At 46.5% G+C, this 13,261-nt stretch overlaps 1 protein-coding gene across 1 annotated transcript in view; it reads left to right on the top strand.

Annotated features, from left to right (window-relative positions):
• Positions 1–251: 251 nt before the first annotated feature.
• skia (v-ski avian sarcoma viral oncogene homolog a) overlaps positions 252–13,261 on the top strand; it is a 70,708-nt gene continuing 57,698 nt past the window's right edge. The window contains exon 1 of the mRNA XM_034145641.1: positions 252–1,611. Within this exon, the coding sequence (XP_034001532.1) occupies positions 706–1,611 (906 nt within the window). The 5' untranslated portion in view covers positions 252–705. The remainder of the gene's footprint in view (positions 1,612–13,261) is intronic.

Below are 13,261 nucleotides of genomic sequence, written 5' to 3' on the forward strand. Positions count from 1 at the left end.
GCCTGCAGAGTCACTCACATTCCTGGCTGGGATTCAATGACTGAGCCAGACACACAAACACAGAGGGAGGGGGCGCGCGTGAGTGTGAGAGAGAGAGAGCCATAGACTGAGAGAGAGAGAGAGAGAGAGAGAGAGAGAGAGAGAGAGAGAGAGAGAGAGAGAGAGAGAGAGAGAGAGAGAGAGAGAGATGAGAGAGAGAGAGAGAGAGAGAGAGAGAGAGAGAGAGAGAGAGGGAGCGAGGGAGCGCGAGCAGGCTGCCTCGCAGACTTCTCTCAATACAGTCAGAGTGAACTGCGGGGGCACGCGGAGTGGATTTCTGCAGTCACCGACAGCGGAAAGAGCCTCAAATAAGGATTTTTTTATTGAGCTGTTTCGACTCACAGCCCCGCTTTTGTGTTATTTTCGCCTGTTTGTTTTGGAACTCGACAAACGGAACTTCTCTTGAGTTTGGAGAGCCTTTTTTCAGATATGGACAGTCGGCGACCCGCTGCAGGGAGCGACTGGCCGGTGTACCCTCAGTAGACTTGGGAATAAAACTGTGAACTCGCCTTCTGGGTTTTTTTTGACTGGATGTTTCATGAAGCGTTTCGCATTTTTGGTCAGTTCTGGGACACCGTGGATTTACCAGGTTCGGAAACGGATAGATATTCGTGACTCACTGTCGACGACCAGAAGGATTTACGCTTCTAAAGTTGAAGGAAAAACATGGAGACTGTAAATCGGCAGAGCTTCCAGCCTCACCCGGGACTGCAACAAACTCTCAAGCAGTTTCACCTCAGCTCTATGATCTCTTTGGGCGGACCGGCGGCTTTCTCTGCCCGGTGGCAACATGAGCTCCTGTTCAAGAAGGACGGAAAGGAGCCCGAGCCGGCTCTGCAGCATCTGCCGCCCCCGGTGATGCCGGGCCCGCTGTTTATTCCGTCGGACCGCTCCACTGAGAGGTGCGAGACTGTGCTGGAGAGCGAGACCATCTCCTGCTTCGTGGTCGGCGGGGAGAAGCGACTGTGTCTGCCGCAGATCCTCAACACGGTGCTGCGGGACTTCACCCTGCAGCAGATCAACTCAGTTTGCGATGATCTGCACATCTACTGCTCTCGGTGCACGGCGGACCAGCTGGAGATCCTCAAAGTCATGGGGATCCTGCCCTTCTCTGCACCGTCCTGCGGTCTCATCACCAAGACGGACTCCGAGCGGCTCTGCAACGCCCTGATCTACGGAGGCGCCTACCCTCCGCGCTGCAAGAAGGAGCTGAGCGGAGGCTCCCTGGAGCTGGAGCTCACCGAGAGGAGCTTCAAAGTCTACCACGAGTGTTTCGGCAAGTGCAAGGGGTTGTTCGTGCCGGAGCTGTACACCAACCCCAACGCAGCGTGCATCCAGTGCATGGACTGCAGACTCATGTACCCTACCCATAAGTTCGTGGTGCACAGTCACAAGGCACAGGAGAACAGGACTTGCCACTGGGGCTTCGACTCGGCCAACTGGAGGGCGTACATTCTCCTGGGCCAGGATTACTCGGGGAAAGAGGAGAAGGCCCGTATGGAGCAGCTCCTGGACGAGATCAAGGAGAAATTTGACTTCGCCAACAAGTACAAGAGGAAAGCATCGTCCAGGGTGAGTTGGTCCTCATACCACACTACTCCCCCACGGGCTCTAAATTCTGTGTTGCACTGTGGGTTTTGGTTTGCTCTTTCTGATCCGAGTTTATGCAGTAGTTGTTTTTTCTTAAATGTTCCTGCACAGTACTGAGTTTACAGTTTGATATACACCTTATAATGCATTAATATCTAACAGCTTGGTAACTTGTGACTTTTAATAACGGGATGGAGGGTCCCCTCAAATGTCCCTCGTGGGAATCCCTTGAGAGGGTTCCCTTGAAACTTGTCCCTCTCAAATAATGCATGAACACAGTTATTCTGAGCCACTTACACACCTACAAAAATAACCTGGGATCGTATTGATGTCCTGCTGTGTAATATGTGTCAACCTATTTGGCCATCTTTGACATATTGTGACTAATTGGGCCTCATCCAGCAATGACAACAAAACGCCTCTGGTGTCAATAAAGCCATTATTTGCCTGTGAAACACCTCTCAGGATCACTTTTATTGGCCTGTACTGTAAATACAATCTCATTTACTAACAAATGGCTCAATGGGAAATGGTAAACAACAGTTAGGGGGAGTGTGTCGATTAAACATGGATCCAAGTGAGGAAATAATTATTCCTTTATCCAGTGGGATATCCTTCCACAGTGTAGATTTCTTTCACTGCACGTGTGTTCCCATGGGGAGGGATGCACTGCCAAAGCATTGGGATTACTCTTCTTACAACAAGGTGTGTGTGTGCGAGAGCCTTATGTGTCACATGAATTGTACTATATGTCTGGTTGTCATGTGCCTGGCTTCCTGTGGGTATAATCAGCGATATTATGAGATAGTTCTAAAATGTTTGAATCATCTAAATTAGCGCATATATGCAGGTTTTGGCTCTGCATGTTTCCTGTGGTCTAGGTGATCAGATACGAGGCTTCCGACCAATGAAGTAGTTGAGACATCTGAATCTTTTTTCCATGTTCCTGCTGCTCTGCTCTTTGGGCTGACTGACTGTAGAGGTGTGTGAAGGGATTATAATCTGTGCTTTGGTGTCCCGGCAGGAGTTTTCAGAGAGAGTAGTTGGGTGGTAGACTGATAAAAGGAATCCCACCCCCAACCCACCCCTAGAAAAAAGGCTAGTGCAGCCATTTGCATGAGCTGTTACACATGAATGGAGTTGATGGAGCAGGGTTTAGAAGTATTGTGGTGGAAACATAATATGATCCCAACAAAGGAGAGCATTCAGCAAACATCGGACCCTCCTCCCAAACATCCACCTACCCCAGGCCAGCCACCCACCTCTGACATACACGCACCCATACTCCCCTCCCCCTCTTACCTACTTTTTACTTCAATCTGATTGAAACCAGAGTGGACTTCTGTGCTGCAGACTTGTTGATGAGGCACAGAAAGCAAAAGTGTTTACAAGAAGCTCCCATCCAGTTCTCTACTGAGGCTTCTTTCAGAGGGATCTGCCAAAGAAAGAGAAATCAGGGAGACCATTGAAGTCCTAGAGAGTGCCAAAGCCCTGCCATGCATGGTGAATACCCACTCTTGGCACACACTTTCATTCAAACTCAAGTGGGCACACCTCAAGGAGCCCCACTTTCAGGGGCCTCTTCTATTTTTATAAGTGCCGACGGGGCACCCAAGTGTTAAGCCCAAGGCTCATTTGAGCCTCTACCCCGCTTTTTAATTTGTAGCCTCCTACTTCTCTCGCAAGTACCTTGCTTTAAGAAATGCTAATGAGGGAATACATGCTGGGTAGGAGTTGAGGAATATTGCTTAACTTATGACTACAGAGCTCCCCTTTGTCAGCACATTTCAGCACAGCCAAGGCACTTTGAAAACGCTCTTGCAGGATGTGAGGCAGAGTGCTAGACTGTGTCGTGCTGCCTGCTACCTAGCGCACGAGAAAATGCCATCATCTGCGTGCTGTCAGCGGAGTAACCGGGCAGCTCTGTGAATATTAATGAGGCTGTTTCAAAAGTGTTAGCAGCAGTCTCGCATGCAGACAGACACAGGAAGTTATATTGTCGCACTTCCCTCCTTGCAGATGCTCTTTTCAGAGATTCCTTCTGAGACATGCATATCTCTGAATCACACCGTTTGAGTGTAAACAGCTTTTCACTTTTTGCAACGTACTTGCATTTGTGGAAGTGAAGGAAGGAGCTTGGGTTCGCAGTAAGAGTGCATTCTCTGTTCCAGTCTTAGAGGATATGAGCCGCGACTCTGATTGTAAACAGCTAATGCAGCGGACTATTGAATTGTTGAAATGAGTTTATAAGCTGGGTGTGGAGCCGTTCTCCGGGTGGTTGATGCCAGCCCCTGGCTGCGAGTCCTTTGGTTTCTGGCTGGTATACATGTGGGTGGCACACATAATCAGTGGCTTTCCGCATCAGGATGTTTAGATAAGGGTTGCGGCTTCAGATTTAGTATGTTGTGAACTTTATAATTTGCCCTCAAGATGATGTGATTTCTACAAAATCCGTCTGTTTAAGCGAGATATGAGCAAGAGAATTGAGGGGCTGGGGGGTTGTTTGCTGTTGAGCCAGCTCAAGCTTGACTCATGCTTGGTTCAAAACCAGCAAGTATATGTCAGAGATTCAATTTTTGTGAGGATCCTGTTCCGGCAGTCAGTGCGTATCATTCCAGAGCTGCTACTCCTTTTGTGAGGTGAAGCATGTTACCTGATGTTATCTGAAAACACTCTTTACTTGGCTTTCATTAAACATATTAACCCTGACCTGGATGCTTCAATCCAGATTTCCTCCTAATCCAGCGACTCATTTTGATTCTGTAGCGATGTGTTTAGAGACAAAGGAGTAGTCAGAATCTGTCCAATGATTCTGTGCTGCTCCATTAAGTAACTGTAATGACACCGAACTCATACCTGCAGGCTGTTTCCAAGCTTTATCCTGTGGCTCATTGTAATAAAAGCTAACTGAACCGACTGTTCGGTAGCACAGAGCTATAAAGGCCTGAAAACAGCAAAAGGAAACAAAACGTTTGTCATTTGTGAGCTTTGAATATTTGCCTCTAAGGCATTGCATTCTAATATCTGGCTGCCATTCTCTAATGTGCAGGACCTAAAACTTCCCCTTTTACTTCCAACAACCCCCAACCCTGAGAAGCCCCCACTGCTGCTTGGGATATCTGGCCTCCAGCTGAAGGGGCCGCTTGTTTCAGGAGGGAGGTTGGGCGGTGGTGGTGGTGGTGGTGGGGGCCCAGAGGAAGTGAACTCCCCAAGGGGATATAGGCCCATGTCCTGTTTCATATGCAAGGCGCAGTGTTGGCTTAGCCTGCTGACAGCCAGCCATGTCCACACGGTGGACAGGACAACAGCTGGGAGCTGCACATTTCAATGGCTGCTCAGGGAACATTTCCATTCTCATTTTATGGCTGTTTGGCAAAACGTGGCAGTTGCAAAAGTCTAAAGACAATTTGTCGTGGTCGTTGTGTTTGTGGGGAAAAGTGTTTTTAAGATATTCAATGCTGCATTTTCTGTTATTTTGTTCTCTTTTTTTGCCTGTTAAATAGCATCATTTAAAATGGGTGCTCTGTGCTCGGAAAAGGAGGAAACCACCAATTCAATTAGGCCTGTATAATGAGTTCTGTTGCCGGGCCAGGCTGCCAGGCTGGGTCTCTAATGGGAGACAGTCAGTCCATGCTGTGAGGCATGACTGAGGATCACAGAGATCAATGCCAAATTGACATTCAAGTGTCTTCGTGTCAAATGTGATTGAAAACTCCATCACTTCTCCAGCTCAATGAAACCAAACCAACACAGAAGGAGAGTTCACTGGTGAGATAAAAAAAGGCTTCTTTTAAATGATTTGGACTGCAATTGCTCATTGCCTGAATGTTATGCAAATGAAGTCAATTAAAAAGAGGGTGTTTAATTAGTCATTTAGTTTGTGTGCTCGTTTTTTTGTTGTATTCATTTCCACATATGCCGTGGCTTTCTCAAAGCCTTTCCATTTACACAGTAACATTCTAAAGCACACTTATTGTGCTTATTTAGACTCCTCGACACAAACTTTAAGTCAAATGTATGTCGAAAGATGACAGGTCTGCACGATGATTTTGATGTGCATTAAAAGGTTCGGTCAGTGTTTCCAGGTGTGTGAGGAAGTGGGAGAGGGTGGCAGAGCATCACAGGTTATATAGCATGTTGTGTTGTCTGGAAACATTGTCAAAAGGCTGCCATAGGAGTATGAGCGGAAAATGAGCTATGCAGGGATTCTTTTCATATGCCATGTCTCCCTGCCAGACGCTGTTTCTTTCAGAGTGGTTCGATTTCTGCCAACAAAAGGGGGATTTCCCAGTAGCTGCTCGATTGTGCACAAGTATCTTAATAATAATAATAATAATACATTTAATTTATATAGCGCTTCTCATCTGCCAAGACAAATCTCGAAGTGCTTACAACACATACTTAATCAGTATGTGTTGGGGGGGGGGGGGGGGTTGTTGTAGGATTCAGACTACTGTCACTTGACTTACATGACCACCTTGTGTGTGTTTATCTTAGCATTCAAAAGTTCCCATGATAACTCTGATTTTTCTATTCCAACCAATGACGCCAGACTTTTTAAACAATGCAAAGAGATGAATGGTTGGACCCTGTAATTAGGGCTCAGTATCAAACCTTTGAAGAAATGTAATTATAGCATAAGTGTTGGCATTCTTATAAGATACGTCCTTATTATGTAAAGCTGGTTCTCGTTTTAAGACGTTTGAGCAACATTTCTAGTTCTGCGTGTTCGTTTCAATCTTTCATGACTTTTTTAAAGAAAAAAAATGATTGGGTTTTTCTGAAATTAAGAAATCGATAGTTCTTGTGTTACCAAATCTCAGGTATCATATTGGCACAATGCCTAGCGATACAAAGAGTTTGATCCATCTTGTATGTTGAAAGCATGTAGGACAAATTCTACTTCCAAAGCATTATTTAGGTGGTATTACATTTACGTAGTGCTCTCGAGTCACCCACTACATATATGAACATTTTTCCATTTGCTAAGTTAGTTCAAAAACCTTGATATTGTAGCTATCTTTGACAAATAGCAAAAGTCTTGTTCAGAAAGAGACAGTAGTGACTAAGAAAAGGAGAAGTTCAAGCCCTCATTGCCCTTCACCCCCTCTGCTGCACTCCCATCCTGGCCCACCGAGTCCTACATCAGGATCGTCTCCATGTGACAAACGGACAGAGCGGCCAGCCAATTACTTTATGAAGAACTGGCTGGCTTATTCAGTCTTTGTGCGGAAGAGTACATCAGGGCAGGGGTAAGCCAAACAAGGCGCCGCCTCCCACCTCCCACCTCCCACCTCCCTGTCTTCATCCAAAAGAGATGGAGGGAACTAGGACTTCCAAAGAAGTGTTACTAAAAAAAGTTGTGCATTCAAAACTCAGAGCAAATGAGAAGCCATGATCACACGTAGATATTATATTATAGTAATATTTCCTCCCACTTAGTAATACCCCTTCTCAGAATGTTCATAGCCCTCTGATAAAGCGGGAAACTAACACTCAGCTTGCAGTGGCTATGCTTAATTCTCCGAAGAACCTTAAGAGTGTCTCATTATCTTAAGTGTGGCACTGAAGAAAGAACCTGGTGACCTCCTCTAGGTGTTGCGTGGTAAAGAAGCTCTTCCTCAGTCAAATGGTGCTATGCGATGTGTGACCTGAGCGTTGGCTTGTGAACAGAATTGTGTCCATTTTTTTGTGGGCATTCAATATTGATGGTGGGTTTCCGTAGGCGGCGAGGTCCTGCATGTTTATTTAATGTGAGGCTCTTTGAAATATTCATCAACATACATGGCACTGTAAGCCCAACTATTGTCCTGACTACACATCCCTAAGCACCATCGGCTAACCTTTCGCCTCCTTACCTGCCCCGGGCTGCTGCAGCGGGGAGCATCAGGCAGGCAGCATTAGCATTTCTGCGTCTGCCAAGTGGCAACAAGCTTCAAGCTACACACACTTTCCCTGTCAGACACAACAAAGTTCTCACAGTTTACAGGTTGAACAAATGAAATGTTAAGGCAATTTCATTTGCAGTTTTATTCAAAATGCTACTCATACAAGGTTTTGGGTATAAAACTCCTAAACCAATGAATGTCTTTTCACCTGCAAGCCGTGAGGTTCTGGGTGGGCTGCTCCTCCACCTCTTGTATATGGATCCCACACATGATAAACAAGTCATATCTGAGTTAGGATGAGCGTTTGTGTTTATAGTATTGCCTGCCTCAAGGCGCTAAAAGTGTGATTCCAGATGTTTTTCCCACGCCTTATGTGTGGGCTACAGCGTCCAGCTGTGGTGATGCTTGAGAGGCATCACATCTGATATCCATACAGGACATGCTTTGCTTAGGAAAGTCTTCCTATCATCTAACTGTATTTCTTTTAAATCTACCATCAACACCTTATCATTAAAAAGACATGCAGGTTTGGGGACAGCAGGAGGATGTGAGGATTCAAACACCGCTGGGGCAGCTTTCATTGCGTGAAAGAATGGTGGGGTGGGGGTTTACTTTGTGCTGCGTCAGTCTAGGAGCACTCTTTGTATGTGACAGCAGTGCTGGTCTCTGGAGTCGCACCACCCCCCATCCATTTCCCCCCTGTGCACCCATATGTTTGGAGGAGCAGCCAGCACCACGCGACCTTTCCCTCCCCAAATAAAGAGGTGACCCACCTCACCCCTCGCCTGCTTGGAACGCAACCGGCCAATTGCGTGCTGCTGAGAAACTCCCACGGGGCAGATGGGTGTGTGACGGAAGCAGCTAGACTCACACACGACTATCCAACAAATGAACACTCACCGGTACCACGATGTAATGAAATGCATGTTTGCGTGATGAGAGGTGCACTCAAATGTGTTTCAGATCTCCTTAAAAGATGTTGGGCTTGCACAAAACATGTTAGACACATGATAACATTCGAATAGCAAAGGCATCCTCTGCCTCATTTGGTGTGTGATCGTGCATGGGGCTGGTTGAGAACAGGATTTGCAATAGTTCGTGTGTGTGTGTGTGTGTGTGTGTGTGTGTGTGTGTGTGTGTGTGTGTGTGTGTGTGCCTGCATCATCTGTAGGAGGAGATTAGCATGAGCTCACTGCCTACTCATTTCCATCCCCATCTGCCTGTCTCCCACAGTGATGCTTCCCCTCACCCCCAACCACACTGACACACACACACACACACACACACACACACACACACACACACACACACTATACAAAATACACACACACATGAGCACAGACATCCACACATCATCCAGATCCCACCCCCGCAATGCCTCCCTAGTCTTATAATGAATACAGAAGCAGACAGAATCACGTGCACACACACACACACACACACACACTTGTTAGCTGCACTGGCAGTGTGTAAATCCACCAGGCATGGCCTAGAATATCCTCTCATAGTGTCATGTCAGAAGCCAGTGGCCTGTCTTATACTGTTGGGTCAACAATTGACGGTCAGCCTGTTCTCTCTGCAAAGCTTCTCCCTAATCGTCTCAAAGTCTGGAGAGGACAGGAGGTAGAGACAGAGTACACAGATACAGGGAGATTTTCAGGCTAATAATAAGCGGTGCTAATCTTGCTTCTGATTAAACTGGCACGATTCCTCTGAGGAGGAAGCTGCAAAGTCAACTCAGCAGCCTTGAAAGATCTCTGTCAAGTGGATAGGCTGGCGATACTAGGGAAATCTTTTTTTATTTGAAAGAAGCAGAGCAGCATTTGATTCGCCGGTGCTGAATACAAAAAGCTTTTCTCGTTATATATCCTTTTGCTCATCATCCCAACAATCTGCTTTGGGAAACCCATGGCGGGGAAACATTGGAATTTATGATCTGTCCATTCTGCTCACAGTAATAGGGGTTTTGTGAAGAATGTAGAGCACAGACCATTCAATGTTATTCCCAGTGTGTACACTACAATTCAGCACAGTAACAGCTATGTAGTGTTTCATCTCCACGGCTACAAAGAAAGAGGATTCACTTTAGCCAACATTGTCCTACAGTGATTTCACCATCTGGCTTGCCTTTGCCGTCATGGTACAGCAGAAATCAAGGGAATTCAGTGACCAACTTTACACTCCACATCTGGATCAACTAACCCTTTTTGCTTCACCACATTATTGAGCAAGTTCTCAGGTTTATTTCTCTGTGCATGTCCATCCACATTGAAGTGAGCACAAAACATGATCACAGATCTTTTTCTTCTGAGCCTGAATGTTGTGGCGAGGGGGGCTTTGAATTTTCCACACCCCCTTTTGAAAAAGATGGTGCGTCAGCTCCCGGAACAAACATTTGGCGGCCAGTCCAAAGGCAGACCCTGAGAGGAACCTGAAAGGACTCTAGGTATATGTCCTGTGAAACCTCTTTGTTGTGCTTTTCTGTTTTTGCTTTGACACTGCAAGGTGGGGGTGGGGGGGGGTCACGATTGCTTGGCCTTAGCCATGTGGAAGGGCAGCTCCCAGGAGCTCTGTGAGGTGAAATTGTAAGAGGAGGGGGTGGGGGTGGGGGGTCGCTGTGCGCTGGCTAGCCATTGTCACCTCCTTTGTGGTTGGTTTCAGCTGTGGATCTTTGATTGTGGGACTGATAGAGGCGATAACCCACCCCCACTCCCTCCTCTATTGGATGATCAGTGCTCCCAAAGCGCCTGAGTCATGGACCAGTGCTCATTGTTTGCCTCCCCCTCCTCCATCCTCCCCCCTTGCGTCTGTTTGCTCATCTTTACTGAAAGCATCATGGCTGCTGCTGTCCAGCACAAAGAGGTGAGGTGGACATGTAGCACAAGTCTCCATTTTATTTACGTGTACTAACCATCTCTTATGGTATTAATCATACAACACTTACTATCAAGATAACTTTCACTTTTTGAATCAAACCATCAGAATCCAGACTTAATGGATTGGTGTGTGAAGATGAGAAATGAGCCAAGAGAAATTTCTCTCCAAAGCTGTAGTTCTTCGTCCTCAAACAGCTTCTTGGGCTATCTTTGGATTAACTATCCATTTTCTATTAGATACATTGTCTGAGATTGATCTGCTATTTTCCATTTTCTACAAAGAAAATGCCGCTTCCTATTTGAGAATGGCCATTTGAAACGGATTAGAAGTTGTGTTAAAAAAAGTGCACGCTCCTGGCAGTACAGTGGACACACCTCTGATCTCTACCTTTGTTTAGTCTGCTCTGACTCACAGTCGCGTCTAGCCGCTCTTGGTTACGTTGAGGCGGCCGTATGGGTTCATCTCATACAGGATTAATCAGGGAGTGGACCAACCTGCCCCATTGTTCCAACAAAGCTCATTTGTCTTGAACTTTGACAGACCATTGCAGTCTTTCTCACAACAGTTTTTTTAAGGCCAGGATTGCCACGACGAAAAGACACAACTGAAAGTAGATGTTAGAGCAGTGTAACACAAGAGACTTTGAGCGAGTGAGATCACCAGGTTTGAAGAGAAGCAGTGAAGGACAGGTTTAGACTGGTTCCTGTCGCTGAGGGTTAAACCCAGCCAGGGGAGAACAGTTTAGACTGGCAGAGCTTTCATTTAGGCTGTCTGGGCAGAAACAGAAACAAAGTCGTAGCCACACCTCAGCTGCAGCTTGTCAGGAAATCAAGGTGGAAGGTGTGTGTGTGGGTTTGAGCAAGCTAGGGCCTCTTGGTTGAAGCGCTCAGTAGGCTCAGTTTACTCCTCTGGATTAAAGTGTTGCAAACAAAGGCGTATGATGTGGTTAACATCCTTCCCCCAGACTGGCCAACCATTCCTCCCCTGCAAGTCACCATCAACGTCTTGAATTAATCCATCCCAGCCGCACTCTGGCAAATGAGGCGACCATGCAGATGCTAAATAAAACAATATGCTGAAAGGAGATCCCTCCTCCTGGCATGGATGCCTACTTCTCAGGTTCAGGAAGCCTCCACCAGGTCCAGACTCGCTCCTCTGCTTTAACCAACCCCCCCATTCAACTCAAATCATTGATTTCACGTCCCACGCCCTTCCCCCATCGCCCACACCATTCATTTCTTATTGTTAAGCACACACACACGTGCAGACATAGAAAAGATCTAAACAAATTCCTGCACATACACTTGGCTTTCCAGGCATCTCTACACACACACATGCACACACACACTTATTACACTGGCACAGAGCAGACAATAGACCTCTTGAAGGCCTTGGCTTATAATGAATGTAATTGTAGATCTCTAGGACAGTGTAATGTATGGTGTGTGTAACCGCCTCTGACCCACAGTGAGCTCAAAGACATTATTCAGACAGTGTTCCTTTAGAGAAACAGCGCCAAGGCTATCTTGAGCGGTAGGACATCTGTTTATATAAAACCCACTGCCATTTATATATGTCTGCGCTGTGTGTGCGTCTGTGTGTGACAGCTCTTGTGGTTTGCAAAGCTGTCACACTTGTCTCACCAGCGCTATCGCAACAACGATGCACGTCTCCCACTTTCTGGGGCTGGGGCTGCCTCAAGGTATACACCATAAGACGTCTCCAATAATATACATTTGATTATGATTAACACCAAGACAGTTGTTTTTACTGAGTGTTGCACCTAGTCAAACACAAATGCATCCTCATTGCAATGATATTCAACATTGCAGCATACACATAAAGGACATTCCGAGCTTTGGCATTATGGCAACAACCAAAAAGCTTCCCATGTTTTCCCATGAACAATGCAAAAGCACTAAAACATTTTGGAAAGCTCCATGCAACAATGGACTTTCACTATTGTATGTTTCTAAGTATAGTGCACACCTAATGTTTGTTTATTAAACCATTTCATTCAATTGTACTGCACTGTCAGGACCAAAACAGCTACTGTACTCAGCTCCATAACATTTAACTGAAAATAATGTTTGTTCACACAGCATGGCCACAGGTAAAACTGTATTTCCGCCCTTCAGAAGTGGTTTCATTTCTCATAGATATAATCAAATGCAAGCAAGGAGGTTAGATCCGATCACCGGTGGTTGGCCCAGATGCATTTGTTGTTCTAAAGCCAGGTTGAGGTGTGTACTGTGGTCCCTCTTATCTAGATCTAGACACTATCTGGACGTATCCTGATACAAGACACCAGGCCTGAGACAGAGGACACGCAGAGGCTTTGCTTGATTTTCCAGAGTCGGTGTTTGCTCTGAGACGAAGCCGAGAGAGGAGGCAGTGTTTAGTCTCGGCCAAAGGACAGAGCCAGAGGTGTTATTTTCTCTCTCACCATGTTTCTTGAACTGGTAACTTCCCCTGTGTCAAACCCCGTCCTCCATCCTGCCAGAACCCCCCTTCCACCCACACTCTCACCGTCCGTGGTGAAGCCATCGAGCTCGGGAAGTGCTGTGAAACATCAGATTCCACTTCCTGCAGCAATCGATACATCTCAGGTCCTGCAGACACATACCCAGGGCTAAGAACGCAGAGCAAAATGTACTTTAACACACACGCACGCACGCACGCACGCACGCACGCACGCACACACACACGCACGCACGCACGCACGCACGCACACACACACACACACACACACACACACACATTGGAACCATCAATGTGGTCAAATATTAAGCTACTTAATAAGCAGTCAACCATACCTAACTCATTCTACGAGCGAGGAAGCGCACAGGAAACGGTTTGGATTGAGT

This window comes from Trematomus bernacchii, unplaced genomic scaffold, assembly GCF_902827165.1.
Source record: "Trematomus bernacchii unplaced genomic scaffold, fTreBer1.1, whole genome shotgun sequence".
NCBI lineage: Eukaryota > Metazoa > Chordata > Actinopteri > Perciformes > Nototheniidae > Trematomus > Trematomus bernacchii.